The 22,840-nt window shown below is 40.1% G+C and overlaps 2 protein-coding genes across 4 annotated transcripts in view; one reads left to right on the forward strand and one right to left on the reverse strand.

The window, feature by feature from the left end:
* Nucleotides 1-22,840, reverse strand: part of OIT3 (oncoprotein induced transcript 3) — an 88,549-nt gene that overhangs the window by 39,643 nt on the left and 26,066 nt on the right. The window contains exons 12-13 of the transcript XR_013824255.1: nucleotides 3,825-3,939; nucleotides 1,990-2,168 (exon numbers count right to left, since the gene is read on the reverse strand). The gene's annotated coding sequence lies outside the window, so the exon portion shown is untranslated. The remainder of the gene's footprint in view (nucleotides 1-1,989; nucleotides 2,169-3,824; nucleotides 3,940-22,840) is intronic.
* PLA2G12B (phospholipase A2 group XIIB) lies at nucleotides 1,996-22,625 on the forward strand (the record flags this gene model as incomplete). Of its 3 annotated transcripts, none has more annotated exons than XM_079899940.1 (4): nucleotides 1,996-2,211; nucleotides 12,966-13,054; nucleotides 16,566-16,731; nucleotides 22,247-22,625. In XM_079899940.1, 4 exons carry the CDS (start codon nucleotides 2,001-2,003, stop codon nucleotides 22,366-22,368), a joined length of 588 nt encoding a protein of 195 aa, XP_079756066.1. In that variant the 3' UTR covers nucleotides 22,369-22,625. The 3 variants fall into 3 exon arrangements, with proteins under 3 accessions (XP_079756066.1, XP_079756067.1, XP_079756068.1); XM_079899941.1 differs by having other exon boundaries at nucleotides 22,250-22,625; XM_079899942.1 differs by lacking the exon at nucleotides 12,966-13,054 and having other exon boundaries at nucleotides 2,182-2,211.

The raw sequence follows: 22,840 nt of genomic DNA on the forward strand, positions 1-22,840 counted from the left end.
TAAAGACACTGCACTGTCCATTTACAAATAGTTAAAATGGTAAGTATGAATGGTTTACTGCAATTACAAAAAATTTTAAGATATCAAGAAGTGGGGGGAAAATACTATTACTAGCTCCAGTAAGAGCTGGATCAGCAGAGCCTTCTCAAAATTAAAGATTATCAAATATTATTTGTGACCTTGCATTTGCCAAGAGCAATTGACATTGCTTTCAACTGTATGAATTGAAAATGAAGTTATTAAAAGTATAAATTTTGATGACCTAATAAATTTACAGAAAAGCAAGTCAGAAAAATGATCAATCATGACATCATATATTAATAAAGCATTACACATCGTATTATATAAAATTATGACACCAAAAATTGTTACTCAGTTATCACTATTACCCAATTATACTTTGCAACAGTGATAACACAATAAAACATTTTTAAAGGAAAACTTTGTATTTTAGGTCCCTTAATGGCACTTTTTCCCTGCTTTTTGAAAAGGAGCTCTGCATTTTCATTTTGACTGGGCGCCCCAGATTATATAATAGCTGGTTCTGACCCTCAGCTCTTATCCTTGATAGCCTGTTTATCTTTGACTGAGTCATTTAACCTTTGTATCTCAGTTTTCTCACCTCTCAAATGGGAATGGTATTTACCCTCCTTTGTAGAATTGATGTGAAATTTTAAAAAATATATACACACACACACAGTGGTTTTAAAAATTGTAGGTACTTTAAAATATTGGTGGCATTGTTGCTGTTCATATGATATATTTTATAACTACTACCCTTCCTGGAGTCTGAGTCTTTAGACAAATATATTTCTTATCTAAAAGGAAGAAATTTAATTCATTATTTTCTCTGGGGCTTTCCAGACTTTTGAGAGAGAAGCTAAGTAACTCATTTGGTCCATAAAGCCATCGTTTTTTAGCTTAGTGATTTCATGGATGGAATTTATTTCTTCACATGACTAAAAAAGCAAAGTATAAACTGAAGATGATGCCAAAACACTAGACTTCGGTCAACACTTTTTTTTTTTTTTTTTAGGGATTTTCCCGGACCGGGGCACGAACCCACGTCCCCCGCACCGGCAGGCAGACCCCCAACCACTGCGCCACCAGGGAAGCCCCCGGTCAACACTTTTAAAGTCTAAAATTTCAAATAGTGTTTCTGATAAACTCTCTGACTTTTAAGCAACTCAATGGAAGAACAATACTAAGAGCGCTGAGTTCCCCCAGCTCTATCTCAGGGCAATCTGTAGATACCAGACGCTGCTGAGTGTAAATAAAAACACTGCTGTAAATACAGAGGCAAAAATGCCCCAGCACTAGGATGGCTTTGATGAGGAGCTCTGCCAGATTAGAGGACTGAGTCTGAGAGCCAAGCACTGACCGACGCAGAAGCTGGGGTCCTAAATCTGAACCCTCCCATCGCGCACACTTAGAGCAAACTCTGACAATACCCGGACCGTTGGTACAGGTGACACTGTTGACCCGCCATCACGGGGGGCTTCCTGAGTCCTTTACACATCTTCCTGCATCTCCCTACATCTCCCTAGTTACCATACGTAGGTGAGTGGCTTAGGGGTGCGGCTACGTCCTTTGTGTCAAGAGGCCTGTCCTAGGGGACCAAACTTGTAACGAATCCATAGGTTAACCAGCTGGTTGGGGGTAGAATTCCAATTGCTCCACAACTCATGCCTCTGAAAAGTTGGCTAACATCCCCCTGCTCCAGGGCTGGGGAATCCGCTCTGAAGTGTTCTCTCCCTCACTGGCCATCCCTCAGAGAGGCCCTCCTACTGCCTAACCTTTGCCCTTTCTAATTGCCCTGATCTCATCCCAACCTCCATAGCTGTGTTTAAAGTCCACCTCTGGGGAACACACAGACTGAGTGCTCCAGATAATTCCTTTCCCAGTCTTGCTTGGCATCTGGCCGGTGGGCCGTGTACCCAGACTTCCTGGGACACTGGCTGGGGTTTGAGGAGGGACCTCAGTACCTACCTGGCTACAGGATGACGCTGGCCACTAGCTTCTTGATTTTGTGGCTCAGCCTGGGGGGTGGCCTGGCTCAGAGTGACACCAGCCCTGACGCAGAGGAGTCCTATTCAGACTGGGGCCTTCGGCACATCCGGGGCAGCTTTGAATCTGTCAACAGCTACTTCGATTCCTTTCTGGAACTGCTGGGAGGGAAAAATGGAGTCTGTCAGTACAGATGCCGATATGGTGAGTGCACGGTCTCTCTTCCAGTGAGACTGTCACTGGTGGACCTGTGAAGAGCTTGAGCAGGGCCACAATCTGTCATGCACTTTTTCCTGTGATCCACCTCTTAGAGGGGTGCCAGATTCAGCAACTAAAAATATAGGACACCCAATGAAATTTGAATTTCAAATAAACAACCAAGACTTTGTTAAGATATGTGAGATATTTGGGACACAATTATAGTGACAAATTACTGGTTGTTTATCTGAAATACAAATTTCACTGAGCTTCCTGTGTTTTTTCTGGCAAACCTATTCCAAGGAGTTTTTCGAGAATTGTTTCCCTGGGGACAATTTAATGGGTTTATTGTGAGGCAGGTAGGTACTTAGGAAAAGGTGGCAAGGGTGGGGAGAAAGAATAAGAGATGTCTTTGGGAGGTGTTCCTAGGGATGGAAACTCAGCTGAACATTCAGGGAAAATTCTGCCAGAAAACTCTGCGCTTCCTCAGTTACTCTGCTCCTAGCTTGGAAATGGATTCGCCTCTCCCCCTGAATGCAGTTCACACCTTCCTTCCAGATCTGTCAATCTCTGATCAATTTGCCTAACCACCCCCACCCCCAAGAGAGCTGTCCCTGCCTCAGTCAGCAGTGACAGTCCTTTGGTGGGTAGGATGGGTGTCTGCCAGCTGCCTCTGTCCACCAGGGAGCAGGCCCCAAGCAGGCCTGGGGATGTGGAACTGAATGGGTAGGAGCACTACCTCACCTGAGTTGTAAAGAGGGTACATGGGAGCCTGCGTGCAGGTCTGGCTGCAAAAGAGCAGACCCTGTGGCCCGTTCTTCCTTCACCTTGCACTGGAATTCAGTGTAACGGGAGCAGAACGTGGAGCCCTGGACCTTGCAGCTGGGAGGCAAAGGGTAACTTCAAACGCAAACGAAGGTATTTCTGAAAGCATACACAACCTCATACAGCATTTGCGTCACTGTTTAGGTTATCAGATGTTTCATCGTGGGATTAAGAGATGAAAATGGTGAGTTGAGCCTAGCAGGAAAACACTTGAGAAATATTTTCTCCAGACACTCAACAGATAAAACTCAGCTTGGAGAGAGACTCAGAAGAGGTACACACTTGCTGGACTCACCCAATCAGTCTCACAGTCCCTTTTTTAACCTTTGAGCGGGGGAAATCCCTTCCTTATAAACGGGGAGTGACTAAGAGACCATGGTTAATCCTCCAGAACCAAGTTTTACAGCACAGAAGCTTTCATCTCAGAGGGGAATGTTGAAAAAGGAAGCTACAGCGTCTCTGTGAAGATTCCATAGGGTAAATCTGTGCTAGGACCCACCTGTACCGCTAGCAATGTCTTTGTCTAAGGTGTGTTAGACTAATGCAGAGATGCCTTGTCACAGGGACTGTTCTCACCTAGTTTGCATGGATGGGGCAGGAAAGGGTTAACTCACTTCAGATATTTGATCAACACTGGTGCTATTTTCCTTCCTGAAGGCAACACAAGACTTAGGTCTGTGGCTTAGCAAATAGATAACAGCAGGATTTTTTTTTTTTTTAAGGGAAACAAGAACCAAACCCTCTTTTTCTCTAGCAAAACAGCATTAAAAGATTTTAGCAAATTTTCGTTGCACCTGGGTCAGTCGATGCAGCAGCCATGGGTGGGGGATGAGAATAGTCGGCAGAGAGATTGCAGGAACACAAATAACTCCACTCACTCTACAAAACAGGACCTGTCCGACCAGGGGTCTGAAAAACACGTAGGAAATAGGGGGTTAAGCCTTGTTACCTCTGGAACGCAGCAGAGCCAAGAACCTGGAGGCTGTGCCCAAGCAGTACAGAACTTCTTCTCAAGTTGATTGTGGATCAAGCAGGCTTTTGAACAGATAACGTCTAATAACTAACTGAGTCTCTGTTTGCTTTGTGATACACTTCTTGTGCACAAGGATTCTCTTTCTTCGAAAGAAACTTGCTGTGCTGCAAATCCCCTGAAGGGCTTGTTTAAACTGACTGCTGGCCCTCACCCCTCTTATACTGATTGGGTAGGTCTGGGGTGGGACCAGAAAATTTGCATTCTTAAGCGTTCACAGGTGATCCTGCTGCTGGTGGTCCTGGGACCACGCTTTGAGGAAAAAACTGCTTTAAAAACTGCAATTTTTTTTTTTTGTCAGAAGGAACAATTTAGCAACAGTTAGTCTACAAGAAAAAAAAAATTGCCATTTGGTAGGTACTTACCACTGCTTAAAACAGTGGTTCCTACCTTGCTCTGCACTTAGAATCACCTGGGGGAGGCTTTAAAAAATGCCTGCTGCCCATATCAATTAAATGGGAATCCCCATGGGTTGGACCTAGACATCGTTCTTTTTAACGTTTCCCAGGTGATTGCAAAGTGTGACCAAGGTAGAGAGCACTATTTAAGGGGTCATTCAGCCCATAGATTGTTCAGACAGACAAAGGTATATTTGTATCCTGCTAGCCTACGCTAGCGTATCAATATTGCTTTCCACACTTCTTGTATCTACAATTCGTTTTCAGGTCAACACACATCTGAACTTGCCAAATGATCGGGCTGTAAATATAACGAGATTCAGCATGGATCAATAGCATATATGGTACAGCTGGGTTAAGGGGTCTGCACTGATGTGAACACGATTCCCTCTCCCACCTCAGGGATTCTGATTCAGTAGGTCTGTGCTAGGAACTGCACACGTGGTCCTCGAACCAGACTTTGAGAAGTACTAGTAATGGAAAAATCAGGGGTTTGTACTGGGGGTGGGGGTGGGGGTTGGGGAATCTCATTGCTGATGACCTTTGGCAAGTTATGTCTCTCAACCTTTGTTTCCTCATGTTTATAACTAATGTTAATAATACCTACCTTACAAGATTATTGTAAGAATTAAAGATAATATATATAAAGAATTAGTGCCGTATGGAACATGGCAGATACCAAACAAATTTTATAAATGTTATGAGAAAATCTGGTGAACAGGTTAACTATGCATTCGGATTCTTCAGATTCCCTTTCAAAATAAAATTAAAAAACATGAAATCCCAGTGGCTGGACAACATCCTCTCAGCTTCTGGAAGAAATCATCAAATGATGATTTAGGTGTTCTGTGCCTTTATGAAGGTCTGTGACGCAGAGTTTCTGTGTCTTGTAAATCATGATTTAAGCTATCAACCACACCATCACACTTTGATAAAAGGACCTCATGATGATTTTCTTCTTGGGTTTAGTTCTAGGAAGAAAGGTATCCTTAAATATCAGCATTCTTATTTTCAGGAGAATTTTTATCTGTTTGAAATCTTAGAGCAAAATTTTATGAACCTGTGAATTTATACATTTTTCTAGACAAAGAATTCACAGGCTTCATCAGATTCTTAGAGGACCTGGGGCCCAAAAAAAGAAAACAGCTACTGACTTAGAGGGCAATCGTTGTTCTCGAGAAGGGTGAGGAAATGTCCAGGTTTGCCGGTGATGGAGGGATGGGGTGCGCGTTCCTGGAACGTGGGACTTTAAGTACTAAAACAAGGATGGTCCCAGGCAAACCAGGACAAGTCGCTCACCTTACCTCATGCAGTAACTTAATCTGTTTTAGTGACTGAAATAGAGTTTATTGCTTCAGTTAAATTGTCACAGTTCTGTTTTGTTCCCTTGTTGTGTTCCTCATGCTGTATTTGAGGGTTTCTGGCAGGAAGCAGGATGTGCCCTTCAAATATGGCCCTTGGACTCCTAGGCAGACCTCTAGTGGAGCACACAGAGCCACTTCTGCGGGAACCAGCTGGGTGGGGAGAAGGGCCACACCCTCCTAAGAGGTTTAACCCTTGGCCTGGGTGATAAAGCGCCAGACAGTTTTACTGTTGTTTTCAGTGACAAAACAGAGAGAAAAACGGTGGGGCCCAGGAGGTAGCGGACCTTCCTGCGGGTAGAACTTTCGGGTTTCATGCCTAACTCCCTCATTTGTCTTTTAAGTGTTTTGTGGCGTTTCACTTTATGCAGAAGTTTTAAATTTTCCTAAGAACCAGTCTATCAGTCCTTTTCTTTATAGCTTCTGCATTTTTTGTCTTGCTTAAAAGACCATCCTCACATCAAGGTTATTAACAACATTCGGCTCTTTTTTCTGTGAAAGCAGCTGTAGCTAATACGTAAGGAATGCGTGTTGCTGTGTTCTGAAAAAGAACTTTCTGGTGAGCACTAAAGTTTTAATTTCAAATAATTTTCATATGTCACACAATATTATCCTTGTTTTGACTTTTCCCCCAATCATTTAAAAATATAAAAATCATTTTTATCTGGCAGGTTATACAAGAACAGGCAATGGGCTGGACTTGGGCCAGTGTTTGCCAAGCCCTCATCCAGAAGATCAGATGGTCAGCCTCCCACTCCTATAAATAGCCAAAACCAAAAAATAAAATTAGTCTGTGGACATTGTACATTATTGATGCCTAGACTCAAAACATCAAACTGAAAAGACTCAACACAACTCAAATCTGCTCCGACTGTAATATGAGGATATAGTACCTTATTTCTGTCTGGACTCAAACCATCACTTTTTTTCTTAGAACTTTTAATTCAAGCTTCAAACAGAATTTCTACAACTTTCGTAAAATATTAAAAAAAAAAAAAACTGTCATCAATATCAGGCCAGATGGGACGTATCTATAGTTGGTGTCCTATTAACTTTCAAACTGGAATATCAGAGTTTTATCTCCTGTGAGTTACCAACTGCAAAAATGGCAGAGGGTAACTCAGGAAACTGGACTGAGTCTGCTGCAAAAGCCCTTTATCAGCGAAATTATTAAAGAGCTAAATTTCACCATCAAATTTAGACATTTGTTTCTTCATTGAAATTTTTTCCCTGATTTCTATAAAGCTAGTATAGGTAGAACATTTGTAAAAGAACAATCTGAAGAAAAAATAAAATCACCATAGTCTCACCTCCAAGAGACAATACGCTTTAATTGTATGACATAGTGTGATTATTTTCATATATGTAATTTGATTACTAATATTATTTAATACACTTTACCCATTCCCCTATTCCCAGTGCTACATACACACACACACACACACACACACACACACACGGCAGGTTAGTAGTGTATCAATGCTAAGTTATATTTCTCAAGACCTTTGAAAAGTAATGCAGGGATTACTGGTAGGTTGGTGGACTCTGTGTCAACAAGTACAGGACCTCTCCATTACAAATAACAAGAAAGACAGGGTGGAAATAAAATATTAAAACAAAAAACACACACTCAACCTAGAATGAAATAAAGGGAAAACTTCAAGTTCTAGAAATGAAGGGGAAACAAAAAGCCAAAGTGGTAGCAGGAGCTGATGCTGCCATGGCCCTTGGGGGTGTCAGTCTGGCACATATATAGACTCCAGGGGCTGAGGAATGGGCTTTATTGCTCATACAGAGAGAGGAAAAGTAAATTTCACCCGTAAGAATTGGGAAGTTGGAACTGAACAGTCTGCATAAAGCTTAGAGCCTGAGAAACTGTCTAGTCTGTTTAAAAGGGATTAGATTATTGGATTATCCAACATTCCAAGAAGTAGCAAGAATGCTTTCTGTCTACCTGGGGCTGGAGCTTGGAGGAGGGATAAAGAACATCCACTAAGAAAAATCACTACCTGGGCTTCCCTGGTGGCTCAGTGGTTAAGAATCCACCTGCCAATGCAGGGGACATGGGTTCGAGCCCTGGTCCACGAAGATCCCACATGCTGTGGAGCAACTAAGCCTGTGCACCACGACTACTGAGGCTGCGCTCTAGAGCCCGTGAGCCACAACTACCGAAGCCCACGCACCTAGAGCCTGTGGTCCGCAACCAGAGAAGCCACCGCAATGAGAAGCCTGCGTACTGCAAGGAAGAGTAGCCCCTGCTTGCTGCAACTGGAAAAGGCCTACACACAGCAATGAAGACTCAATGCAGCCAAAACAAAAAAAATCACTACTTGAAGCATACATTATGCATAGGTGAGGAATCTGAATCTATACAGCTGGCCTGGTGTGAGTATCCCAAGCTGAGAAATTAACATAAAGACATGTGTCTCATTTATCTTGGGACTCCTAGAGCCACAGCAAAAGCAGTTAGGGACTACTCTGTAGTATGTGACACAGGGCACAGGAATTCATTTAGAAAAACAAGCCCTCCCGAAAACAATTACATACCATTCAAAAAGATAACCCACCATGCGGGAGAGTCAGTAGACGTCAAAAAATGAAACGGCATCCCAAGGAAGGGAGATAATAAAAAAATAACATTTGAAATTATTAAAGAAATAAAAGAAACAATAGAAAACATAAAAACAGAACTCAATGAAAATGAATACACAGATTTAAAGAACATTTACATAGAACTCCAAGAGATGAAAATTATAGTCATCGGAAGAAAAAAACTCAGTGGATGGGTTACATAGCAGATAACCTAGCAGTTAGTCAACCTAGAGATAATTAGTAAAATGGAAAATAAATTTGATGAAGCTAGTAAAAATTCAGTACAGAGAGAAAAAGATAGAAAATATGAAAGAGAGATTAAGATATATGAAGGACAGGATTAAAAAGAATCACCATTCAGTATAAGAGGCCCAGAAGGAGAAACTATAATGAAGAAAATAAAAAATTCAGACAAGGGCTGTGAATTCTCCAGAGGTGAAAGACACCCGAGTCTTCAGATTATTCCAGGTGGGGTAAGGATACACAGTCCACCTATAGATACATTGTAATGAAACTGTGGAGATTGAGGAAATTGGAATTTTTGTGCATTTCTGGTGGGAATGCAAAATGGTACAGCTGCTGAAGAAAGCCTGCTGATAGTTCCTCAAAAAGTTAAACAGAATTACTATGTGACCCAGCAATTCCACTCCTCGGGTACCCAAAAGAACTGAAAACAGATATTCAAACAAATACTTGTACACAATTATTCATAGCAGCACTCTTCACAATAGCCAAAAGATGGAAATGACCACCACGTCCATCGATGGTGGATGAATAAACAAACTGTGGTACATCTGGAGAATGGAATATTATTCAGCCATAAAAATAATATGGATGAACTGTGAAAGATGGAGCGTGACTGCTAAAGATGGGTACGGGGATGATAAAAATGTTCTAAAATTAGATTGTGGTGATGGTCTCACAACTCTGTGAAAAGCTAAAACCCATTGAATTACACACATTAAACGGGTGAACATATAATATATTAATTACATCTCAATAGAGCTGTCGTAGAAAAAAAAGTAATGAAAAAGAGATGCAAATCATAATGGCAACTGCAATAGTTAAGTATTGTTGAGTAGCAGGTGACCCCCAAACTTAGCAGCAGAAAATAACAAACATTTATTGTATCACACAGTTTCTGAGGGTCAGGAATCTAGGGGCTCTGCTGGGTGTTTCTGGCTCTGAGTTTCTCATAAAGTTGTAGTCACACTGCCTGTTGATATTAGTCTCTGAAGATATGACTGAAGCTGGAGATCTCCTTCCAAACTCATGTGGCTGTTAGCAGGAAGCTTTAGTTTTTTACCAATGGACCTTTCCATGACAGAAGTTGTAGCCTTTTTTTTTTGACATCTTTATTGGAGTATAATTGTGTTACAATGTTGTGTTAGTTTCTGCTGTATAACAAAGTGAATCAGCTATATGTATACATATATCCCCATATCCCCTCCCTCTTGTGTCTCCCTCCCTCCCTCCCCATCCCACCCCTCTAGGTGGTCACAAAGCACCTAGCTGATCTCCCTGTGCTATGCGGCTGCTTCCCACTAGCTACCTATTTTACATTTGGTAGTGTATATATGTCAATGCTGCTCTCGCTTCGTCCCAGCTTACCCTTCCTAGAAGTTGTAGTCTTTTATAATGTAATCTTGGAAGCAACATGGCTCCACTTCTGCCATATTCTGTTGATCACACAGACCAACCCTAGGACAATACACAAGGTTATGAATACCAGGAAATGGGGATCACTGAGGGCCACCTTGAAACGCCATCATATACATATGTTGTACCACAGCAACAAATACCCAAACAGACTGTGGCAGAGACTGCTTATTGTCCCCCTTTTCTACATTCATAAGCCCTCCTCCCAACTTCCAGCAGGGCTCATGGCTGCCTCCATTGAAGAAAAACTTCATTTCCTAGCCCACCTTTGCAACCAGGTGTTGCCATTTGATTAAGGTCTGGCCAAAGGGAAGTAAGATGAAGTGATGTGTGTAACATTCTGGAGTGTGTTTGTTAAAGAGAGGAGCTCTGACCTTTCCACCTGCTTCTTCCATCCTGCTGCTTGTAATATGGATGTGTTGGCTGAAGCTCCATCTTGGACCATGAGAGTCAGGGCTAAATTCCAGGGCTGGTAGAGCTGAAGGCTAGAAGCAGCCTGGGTTCCAGAAAAGGTCAGATTTATCATTCCAGCCTTCTGAGCCTTAATTCTGGATCTTGATGAGATATCCTATCTTGTTTAAGCATCTGAATAATACAGTATGTAGGAGGTATAATAAATATATGGAGAAAATTATAACACTCTGTTGAAAGACATAAAGGAAGACCTAAGTAAATGGAAAGCTATATTAGGCCCATGTTTGGGAATCCAGAATATTATAAGAAAGTCAGTTGTCTCCAAATTAATCTATAAATTCAATGTATTTTAAATACAAATCCTCATTTCATCTCTTGTAGACATAATCTACATGTCTCATGTAGACTAATTTGACTCTCAAATTCATATGCAAGAGTAAATGTCCAAGAGTAATGAAGGCAGTTTTTAAGAATAATAAGGAGGGAGGGCTCTAAAGCATAGACTTCCTACCTAAAAATTAAAACAGAAAGATGGGGTGCAAAGGGGCTTCGACTGTACTTACACCATTTAATTAAACAGAAGAAATACAGCATGTTTGGCAAGTTAACATTCATTGTGTTTGTGTAGTGGGTACATGGGTATTTGTTTCTCTGACTTCAGTTTTGAAATATTTCATAATACAAAATAATTGAAAATAAAATACCTGGCAGGAGAAGATTAAAGAAAAGAAAGAGAAAATGCCATGTGTCTCACTTGGAGGATTAATTCTTAGCTTATTTCCTCCGTCTTCTGTTATGTCTTGCATATCCTACACGAGGCAAAGGAACTGGGGAAAGAACATGGGCTTTGGAGACAAACAGGATATATCTGGATTTATATCCCAATTCCCCCCACTTTCTATATGACTCAGGCAAGTCACTAAACCTCTTAGCCCCATATTCCTTATCTGGATAATGGGATAAAAATACTAACTGCAGATGACTGTCCTGAGGTCATCTCAGGTCAAAGTTATCTTTATCTATAATGACTACCCTTGACACACTGACAAAGCTTCTCTGTATGCATTTGCAAGATTATAAAATTACCCAAAAGCCAAGTAGGAGAAACTAAGAAATCCAAAGCTTTTCGGATAGTTTCGCCTTAGTTCTGTGACACAAATGCCTAAAATGTTTCAGTGGGGTGTTTTCTTTGCCCTTTGGTCAACAATGCTTTGTCTGCATTTATGGAATCTTGCAAAATTTCCTTCACGTTATTCTAAAAAAGTTTGTGGTACTGTTTTAATTCTGATCCCTTAAGTGTATGATCAGGTCTTTGTGCATAGTATGTGGTCTTACAGTGGATAGAAGAATGAGAAACCTTGAGTTTTAGTTTGGTTTTGCCACAGACCTTATCTTCAAGGTTGTGCATGTAAGAAATATTAGCATTGTTAGTAAATAAGTGCTCATAAAATTCTTCAATATTCGGAGAAAAACGCTAACCTGGTTTGAAGGTTATTACTCTTTTATGATATCATCATAATCATCATCACCACCTAATTTAAGTCTGGTGAGGAGCAGTGACTTTTTCTTTTAATTTTTAAAAAAATTTTCTTTATTTTATTTTCTGCTGCATTGGGTCTTTGCTGCTGCCCGCGGGCTTTCTCTAGTTGCGGCGAGCGGGGGCTACTCTTCGTTGCGGTGCGCGTGCTTCTCACTGCGGTGGCTTCTCTTGTTGCGGAGCACAGGCTCTAGGCGTGTGGGCTTCAGTAGCTGTGGCACGCAGGCTCAGTAGTTGTGATTTGCGGGTTCTAGAGCCCAGGCTCAGTAGTTGTGGCACACGGGCTTAGCTGCTCTGCAGCACGTGGGATCTTCCCGGACCAGAGATTGAACCTGTGTCCCCTGCATTGGCTGGCGGATTCTTCACTGTGCCACCAGGGAAGTCCCAGGAGCAGTGACTTTTTTTTTTTTTAGTAGTCAACAAATATTTATTAGTTTTATTTACATATCATAAAATGTATCTGTTTTATGGTAAAATTCAAAAATTTTAGTACATTAATACAATTGCTCAATATCATCACAACCCAATTTTAAAACATTTCCATCAGGGCCAAAAACCAAAATCCTTCTCCCCATTTACAATCATTCCCCTTCTATAGATGATTAAAGCTATAAAATTCCTTTTAATCACTACTTTAACTGCATTACATAATTTTTGATACTTTGTATTTCTTTTCATTCAGTTTATTTCCTAATTCCCTTAAAATTTCTTTTTGACCTATGTTATTATTAGAAGGGTGGCTTTTAATTTCCAAATATTTGGTACTTTTTAATATTTCTATTATTGCTTTAACAATTTAACTTTGTTGTAGTTGAAGAATATAGCAGTGACTTTTAAAGGAAAAACTGAACATGCTTTTTAGATCATTTTTATTTGGTGAATGTTCCCAAATGCTTAATTTCTAAACAGTTCTTCCCGCTTCTTTCCTCTCTTTCCCCTGCTAGGAAAGGCACCAATGCCCAGACCTGGATACAAGGCTCAGGAGCCCAACGGCTGCAGTTCCTATTTCCTGGGTCTCAAGGTACCAGAAAGTGTATGTACACCACCATTGTTTTCTTAGTTGATTGGTTTTAACTAAAACCAATCCAAGAGTTACCACTGATGGAACTCAACACTTAAGGAATATGATTGAGAAATATGATTAGTATTTTAAATTGGATACAGAGAAAGGGAGATCATTTTCAAAGAAAGTTTCTGATTTCCTTTTCTTAGAGGCAGCTATCCCCCAGAAAAGCCGTTGTGTAGTGAACTCTGAAAGCACCAATGCAAATATCAGCTGAGCCTTAGTGAACCAAACATAACTTAATTTGAAATACATCTGACAAGTTTGACTTATTTAAATTGGTGAGACTTTCCAGTGATGTACTGGAGCAAACTGGTACTGACCAGTACCAGTGAGGGCTGATTGCTGTATCCTCAGCACTTTTGCAAGCGGCTAACTTGGTGACGGTACCATCAAATCAACTATGTTTGGAGTATTAACATTATGGGAACCTGCAAACACATCTCCATCCACCCACATGCCCATACACACAACCAGCCACTGGCTAAACATTTATCATTTTGCCTCTGACTGTTTCTCAAACTGTCGACTTCCTCTAAAAACAAGGAATAATTAATTTCTTTTAAGACCCCTTGGAAGCCCTTTTACCTTTTTCACTTTAGAAAAGAGGTTTCATGTAAAATGTAGGTAGAAGGATTTCATATCTAAAATCATAGTTTAGCTATGCCTTTAGTTGGTGTCTTAATCAGGCTAAACTTCACTTTTCTGCTGGTTCAAAAGATTTTTGTAGTAATTTTCTAAGCAGCATAATGTTTATTCTTCTAACTAAAATGCTGCTCACCCATGTGGCATTTTTGTGCAAATTGAAAAAAAGTTCCCTTTCCTCAAGATGGTTTTCTTCCATTTGTCAGAAACTAAGCTTAGGGCTTCCCTGGTGGCGCAGTGGTTGAGAGTCCGCCTGCCGATGCAGGGGGCACAGGTTCGTGCCCCGGTCCGGGAAGATCCCACATGCCGCGGAGCGGCTGGGCCCGTGAGCCATGGCCGCTGAGCCTGCGCGTCCGGAGCCTGTGCTCCGCAACGGGAGAGGCCACAACAGTGAGAGGCCCGCGTACCGCAAAAAAAACCCCAAAACCAAAAAAAACCAACTAAGCTTAATATACTGATTTTGTAAGAAAAGGAAATGCCTGCCACTGGCTGGATATTTTTCTTAATAAATATATAAATCTATGATGTCTTGTGGGAAGGTGCCCCCTTAGATACGACACTCTTGTTCACTGCACAACCTTCACAGCTGTACGCCTAACCTGGTCCACAATCATCAATACGTGAATGGACACAGAAGATAATCCTTCCAAACATACATTAGAGAAACAATGTATTTTTGGCTAATATCTTTTACTTGATATCAATTTAGTAGCTAAGAAGGTGGTATGCACTCTATTTTGGGAGTAATGTCATTTTGTTTACTGGTACAAATATTATTTAGAACTAGTTCAAGAATTTCCAATTGAGTTGAATTGAATGATAGCCACTATACTCATCTAATTCTGTTACCTCTGTTGTGATGTATTCTTAGGTTTAGGGGTGAGGTGCAAGCAAAGTAGCTTGCTTCAGGTGTCAGATGATGGGAATTTACCCAAAATTGCTGAGTCCAGGCCTTTGCCTAGTCTAATGAGTTAGATTATCTCTTAATGTAATAATGCTTTGTTTTGGTTTTTGCTTAAAAGGGCCTTTTAAACTACCAAAGTCCATATTCTGCTCTAGGTGGTCTTGTAGTAAAAGTTCAAACAAGAGAACACTTAAGGAGACCCAAGAGGAAAGGATCTATGATAGCTGGTTAATCAATCCCCACCCATACCTCGAAACCAGATTTTCACAGCTTCCATCCAAGTCCAAGTCTATATTATGAGAAGAACTGCAAAAGATCCATGTCAATGGAAGCAACCTAACTGTCCATCGACAGATGACTGGATAAAGATGTGGCACATATATACAATAGAATATTACTCAGCCATAAAAAGAAATGAAACTGAGTTATCTGTAGTGAGGTGGATGGACCTAGAGTCTGTCATACAGAGTGAAGTAAGTTAGAAAGAGAAAAACAATACTGTATGCTAACACATATATAAGGAATCTAAAAAAAAAAAAAGAACCTAGGGGCAGGATGGGAGTAAAGATGCAGACCTACTAGAGAATGGACTTGAGGACACGGGGAGAGGGAAGGGTAAGCTGGGACAAAGTGGGAGAGTGGCATGGACATATATACACTACCAAATGTAAAACCGATAGCTAGTGGGAAGCAGCCGCATAGCACAGGGAGATCAGCTCAGTGCTTTGTGACCACCTAGAGGGGTGGGATGGGGAGGGAGGGAGGGAGACACAAGAGGGAAGAGATACGGGGCTATATGTATATGTATAGCTGATTCACTTTGTTATAAAGCAGAAACTAACACACCATTGTAAAGCAATTATACTTCAATAAAGATGTTAAAAAAAAAAAGATCCATGTCTAAACTCACCCTGTTCTCATCTGTTTTATAAACCACAGAATGATTACTCCTCTTTAATCACTTATTGCATCATGTCCCTTCCTTCCTCAAGAGTCTTTATCAAATCTAACTTGCTATTTTGGATGTCAAGGCCATCTATCAACTTGCCTTTCTCCTTAATTAAAAAAATAAAATATATATATATATAAATAAATATATATATATATAATAAAAATATATAATACATCACCCTGCTAAGACCCTTGAAAGACCAAACAAACTAATTGACTTGCTCATATATGATATGCTCATTATTTCCTTTCTTTACCTGCTGTATCTTAAGTCTACCATCATCTCTAATAATCCTTTCAAAAAAATTCCTGTTTGGTAACTCTACATGTGGCAGTCTATGAACTTAGTTTATGACACATTTGTAATTGTTTAGGATGCTTTATAAATGTGTGTGTGTGTGTGTGTGTGTGTGTGTGTGTTACTTTGTTGTTTGATCATAGTCCCCTTGTGGTCAGGAACTATGTTCTATCCCCAGTCTGCTCCTCGACGCATACAAACACATATACACATACTTAAAACAGTGCTGCATGGGATGGATCCCTGATAAACGCTGGTGACCTCTTTATGAACTGAGGCTTAATTTTTCATACTTCTGAGACTTGGAATCTTTTGTTTAAACAAAATCTCATATAGCATAGGTTTTAGTTGAATTTGCCAGTCTTGAAGCTATGCCCTCTTGCCTAACTTTCTGATTTCTATTTTTAGCACTATAGTGGCCTGTGAATTTGAAAATTACTAAACCCCAAAAGAAAAAGAAGAAAAGTGGGCCATTCAAAGTTATTAAACTAATAACTAGATCATGATCAAAACTTAGCATCCTGTGACTGTCAACCTGATGTATTCTTTCCAGTCATTGGTGCTTCTGAATAGATCTGAATCTGTAACAGGAATTTGAGAACAAGGTAGGCAAGGTTGCCTAAGGTCCTTGGTCTAAACGTGGCATTTTCTTCCTTCACTTTTCTTCCTTCACTTTTCCTCAGATGGACTTGGGCATTCCAGCAATGACCAAGTGCTGCAACCAGCTGGACGTCTGTTATGACACTTGCGGTGCCAACAAGTATCGCTGTGATGCAAAATTCCGATGGTGTCTCCACTCTATCTGCTCTGACCTTAAGCGGAGTCTGGGCTTTGTCTCCAACATAGAAGGTAGGAATCTTAAGTGCATCTACCCGTGAGCAGGGAGTTTTGTTCCTGTTTTCACACAGAAATGTAGCCAGAGCCCTTTTACTCAAAGAGACCATCAGAGCTCACTGATCTTTCTTTATCCTGTGACCAATGCAAGCAAGGGGGAAGGAAGATTCTGGGCAATCCTTCACTAAAGTTCTTGCTGTCCTGCCCAGGAGCTGCTGGCACCACTCCTGATGGACAGGGCCATACCAAAGCCTTCCCAGAGAAATAAAATCTATCCTCTAAGGACAGAGCAAGAGTTGCCCAACTGGCTTTCGTGATCCATTCCAGTGTTAAATAATTTTCCATATCAGGAATTATTCCGTATAGGACTACATGCTTGGGTTTAAGCCTTTTTTTTTTTTTTTCTTATTTTGTTCTCGTCAGGGAAAGAATTTTAATTTAAAAATCTATCTCTTTTGTGTAAAGGTCTCTATATCTTTGAGGATAATTATTTTCAAACAACTGCTTACCTACCTAATTTCTAGCACTGATTCTGTAATTTCTTTTTCCTAATTTACCTTAGGAAAAGTTGTAATCTTTTAGTTTCTGAAGCCCAAACATTACATCCAGGTATTAGCATTGTATATTTTTAGATGGTGAAGTTTGAAATTCAGGCTTATGAAGAGCTGGCCCCATGCCATCGAGAAAGTCAGCTGCAGGAAGAATCTCGGATCTTGTTATAGATCAATGTCTAGAGTGCCGTCCTGAAGTGAATGTGTGAGGGCTTGAAAATATGAATAATTAATTAGGCCCTGTAAAAGGGAGTATCATTCTATCTGTACCTACAAAAGGTGAAAAAGTGCCTGCTGCTAATCTAGGGTCAGGTCAAGTTACTCCCTCCAAGCAACATCCTATTGATTCTTTCTCCTAAATATCTCTTTGATATATCACTTGCCTGGTTACTACAGATTAACCCAATCTCTGGGTCCCATCCAATCTATTGACCCCACAGAGACCAGGTATATTTTCATACCAGACGAATCTGATCATCTCCACCCTCCGTGTAAGTCCTTCAATAGGTTCCTCTTCCTTAGCATTAAATCCAAGTCCTTAGCATGACATTCATAGCCCTTTCTGATTCAGTCCTAGCCTACCTCTCCAGCATCATCTTGCTTATTTCTGATTTCTTTCCTGACTTCTGCTATTCCAAACTATGTGGGTTGATGGTGCAAGTCTTTCTGCCTCTTCAGTTCCCTCTGCTTGAAATACTCTGATCATTCATTTTGTTGTTGTTGTTCAGTTTTATTGAGATATAACTCACATACTATAAAATTCAACCATTTAAATGCTTTTTAAAATATGTTCACAGAGTTATGCAATCAGCCCCACAATTAATTTTAGAACATTTTCATCACTCCAAAAAGAAACTCTAGAGCCATTAGCAGTCCCACTACATCGTTCCCCTGGCTAGCTCTAGGCAACCATTAGTCTGTTTTCTACCTCTATAAATTTGCCTATTCTGGACAATTCATATAAATGGTATAAAATATGTGGTCTTCTGTGACTGGATTCTTTCACTTGGCAAGGTTTATCCATATTGTAGCATGTATCAGTATTTCATTCCTTTTTATTGCTGAATAGCATTCCATTGTATGGATATAATATGTTTTCTCTATCCATTCATCAATTGATGGACATTTGGGTTGTTTCCACTTTTGGGCTATTATGAATAATTCTGGTATGAACATTTATGTACAAGTTTTTGTGGTGACATGTTTTCATTTCTCTTGGATATATATCTAGGAGGGGAATTTCTGGGTTATATGGTAATTTTATAACAAACTGATTTCCAAAACAGCTATACCATTTCACATTCCCACCAGCAATGTATTATGGTTCCAATTTCTTCATGTCCTTGCCAACACTTGTTATTATCTATCTTATTACAGACCCTAGTAGGTGTGAAGTTATATCTCATTGTGGTTTTGATTTGCATTTCCCTGCTGGCTAATGACGTTGAGCATCTTTTTATGTGCTTATTGGCCCTTAAATAACTGCTTTGGAGAGATGTCATTTGCCCCCTTTTAAATTGGGTTATTTGTCTTTTTATTATTGAGTCATAAGACTTCTTGTATATATTCTGGATGCAAATCTTTTATCAGATATATGACTTGCAAATGTTTTCTCTCATTTTATGAGTTGATTTTTCACTTTCTTGATGATATAATTTGCAGCCCAAAAGTTTTACATTTTGATTAAGTCCATTTTATCCTTTAAAAAATTTTTCTTGTACTTTTGGTGTCATATGTAAAAAGGCTTAGCCTAACTCAAGGTCACAAAGATTTACTCCTAAGTTTTCTTCTAAGAGTTTTGTTGTAGCTCATATATTTAGACCTATGATACATTTTAGTTAATTTTTGTGTAAGAAAGGGGTCCAACTTCATTCTTTTGCATGTGGACATACACCATTTGTTGAAAAAGACTATTCTTTCCTACCATTTGTCCTGCACCATTTGTTGAAAGAGACTATTCTTTTCCACAATAAATTGTCTCTGCACCCTTGCCAAAAATCAATTTGCCATAATTGCAGTGTTTATTTCTAGACTTTCAATTCTATTCCATTGATCTATGCCAGTACCACACTGTTCCTATCATTGTAATTTTGTAGTAAAGTTTGAAATCAGGAAGTGTCCTTCAACTTTGCTCTTTTTCAAGATTTCTTCAGATATTCTGGATCTTTTGCATTTCCATATGAATTTTAGGTTCAGCTTGTCAATTACTTCAAGAAATGGCAGGTGGCATTTTGATAGGACTCTTGTTGACTCTGTAAATCCATTTGAGGAGTATTGCCATCTTTTTTTAAAATATTTATTTATTATTCATTTTATTTATTTTTGGCTGCTTTGGGTCTTAGTTGCAGCACACGGGATCTTTGCTGAGGCATGCGGGATCTTTCATTGTGGCGCGTGGGCTCTTTGTCCTGGTGCACAGGCTTCTCTCTAGTTGTGGCATGTGGGTTTTCTCATCTCTAGTTGTGGCGTGCAGGCTCCAGGACGCATGGGCTCTGTAGTTGTGGCGCACGGGTTCCAGAGCACGTGGGCTCTGTAGTTTGCAGCATGCAGGCTCTCTAGTTGAGGTATGCGAGCTCAGTAGTTGTGGTGTGTGGGCTTAGGTGCCTTGCAGCATGTGGCATCTTAGTTCCCTGACCAGGGATCGAACCTGCGTCCCCTGCATTGTAAGGTGGATGATTCTTTTGCACTGGACCACCAGGAAAGTCCTGAGGAGTATTGCCATCTTAACAAAATTATGTTTTCTGATCGATGAACATGAATGTCTTTCCACTTATTTGGGTCTTCTTTAATTTCTTTCAACAATGTTTTATAGTTTTCACAGCACAGGTCTTATACTCCTTTGTTTAATTTGTTCCTAAGTATTTTTTCCTTTTTGATGCTTTTTTTTTTTTTTTTTTTGGCTGTGTTGTGTCTTTGTTGCTGCATGCAGGCTTTCTCTAGTTGCAGCAAGTGGGGGCTACTCTTCATTGCGGTGTGCATGCTTCTCATTGCAGTGGCTTCTCTTGTTGCAGAGCATGGGCTCTAGGCATGTGAGCTCCAATAGTTGCAGCATGCAGCCTCAGTAGTTGTGGCACAAGGGCTTAGTTGCTCCACAGCATGTGGGATCTTCCTGGACCAGGGATCGAACCTGTGTCCCCTGCACTGGCAGGCAGATTCATTTTTTTTTTTTTTTTGGTGGTACGCGGGCCTCTCACCGTTGTGGCCTCTCCCGTTGAGGAGCACAGGCTCCAGACGTGCAGGCTTAGCGGCCATGGCTCATGGGCCCAGCCGCTCCGCGGCCTGTGGGATCTTCCCAGACCAGGACATGAACCCATGTCCCCTGCATCGGCAGGCAGACTCTCAACCACTGTGCCACCAGGGAAGCCCTGGCAGGCGGATTCTTAACCACTGTGCCACCAGGGAAATCCCTTGATGCTATTATAAAGGGAATTGTTTTCTTAATTGTACTTTCAGATTATTTGCTGATAATGTATACAACTACAATTGATTTTTGTATACTGATCTTTTATCTTGCAACCTTACTGAACTCATTTATTACCTCCAAGAAATTTTTAGTAGATTCCTTAGGCTTTTCTGTACACAAGATAATGTCATCTGCATATTGTCTTCCTTTTCAATTTAGATGCCTTTTCTTTCTCTTGCCAATTGCCCTGGCTAGAACTTCTAGTAGAGTATTGAATAGAAGTGGTGAGAACAATGTGGAGATTAAACAACATGCTACTGAACAACCAATATGCCAAAGAAGAAATCAGAAGAGAATATAACACACCAAGACTTATGAGAAGCAGTAAAAGCAGTCCTAAGAGGGAAGTTTATAGCAATAAATGTCAACATCAAAAAAAAGAAGGATCTCACATCAACAACCTAACTTTAAACCTCCAAGAACTAGAAAAAGAAAAGCAAATGAAGCCTAAAGTTTGTAGAAGGAAGGAAATAAGAAAGATCAGAGTGGAAATAAATGAAATAGAGACTAAAAGGACAATAGAAAAGATCAGTTAAACTGAGAGCTGTTTTATAAAATAGATAAGATAGACAAAACTTAAGCTAGGTTGGCCAAGAAAAAAAAAAAGAGGATGCAAATAAATAAAATAAGAGGTGAAAGAGGAAACACTAAAACTAATATCACAGAAATACAAAGAACCATAGAAGACTACCATGAAAAATTATACACCAAGTTAGACAGCCTAGAAGAAATGGATAAATTCCTAGAAACATACAACCTACCAAGAATGAATCATGAGGAAATAGAAAATCTGATCAGAACTGTTCCTAGTAAGGAGATTGAATCAGTAATCAAAAATCTCCCAACAAACAAAAATTTAGGACCAGGTGGCTTCACTTTTTTTTTTTTTTTTGGTTTCACTTTTAAAGTGGCTTCAACATTCAAAGAATTAATCAGCCATTTAAATGGCTTCAATACTTAAAGAAGAATTAATACCAATCCTTCTTTCAAAAAGCAGATGAGGAGGGAACACTTCCAAAGGCATTTTAAGAGGCCAGCACTACCCTATTCCAAAACCAGATAAAGATATTACAAGAAAATAAAATTACAGGCCAATATCCCTGATGAATACAGATGCAAAAATCCTCCACGAAATATTAGCAACCTGGTTATTCACCCCACACTTGAATAGGGAAAGCTATAGGAAACATAGTAGTGTTATTTGAGGGAGTATTCTGAAAAAAAAAAAGGTAAATTTTCCATGGAGTGAGCACAGTGATGTGGGGCATTCTGATTGCTAATCATGGTTTCTACCTGGAGGCCCATAAAAGGAGGGCATCTCAAAGTGTGTTCTGCTTTACTAGATTGGATAGAAGCGCCTCTGAAAAAGCTTCTCTTAAATCTATTTTTTCATTTTAGTTCTGTATTTGGATCACTGCCTCTACTTTCCTCTGGGTATCATGTTATCCTTGGAAATACGCTGCCTCTTCAAAATTACTTAGACTTAACCTTTATATTTCTCTTAATCTTTTTCAAGTAGGCTGTGATTCTCTGGCTGATACTGTGTTCAACACTGTATGGACCTTGGGCTGCCGGCCCTTTATGAACAGTCAGCGGGCAGCCTGCATCTGTGCAGAAGAGGAGAAAGAAGACTTATGAGGAAGAGGTGATTTCTTTCCCATTTTGAGTGACACCACAGCCGTCTGTCTGGGAGATGGTAGTACGGCAGATGCGTCTCATTCTTTTTTCCAAAAGTTTGGATACCGCAAAGCAGGAGAAAGGAAACACTATTCTACAGCTGAAAAGTGAGTCATCGTTTGAGGAGAATTGGAAAAAAGACATGGAGTGATTTGAAGACTATGCTTCACTTTAACACTGGTCTCCCCAGCCAAGACATATTTGCCTGGAAATTCAGTTCTTAAAGACTAAAATACCAGAATTTCTGGAATTAATAATTATATTCATAAGTGAAATTTTGGAGAGTCCAACCATTTGGGAGGCAATGACTTTCCTCTGGTCCATGTTTCAGTTGCCAGTAAGCATCTCACATTTAATAAAGTGTACTTTTTAGAAAATTTAAAAAGAGATGAATGAATTCCATTATCACCAATATGCTTCCATTTCACTTAGA

Source organism: Stenella coeruleoalba, assembly GCF_951394435.1.
Source record: "Stenella coeruleoalba genome assembly, chromosome: 16".
Classification (NCBI taxonomy): domain Eukaryota; kingdom Metazoa; phylum Chordata; class Mammalia; order Artiodactyla; family Delphinidae; genus Stenella; species Stenella coeruleoalba.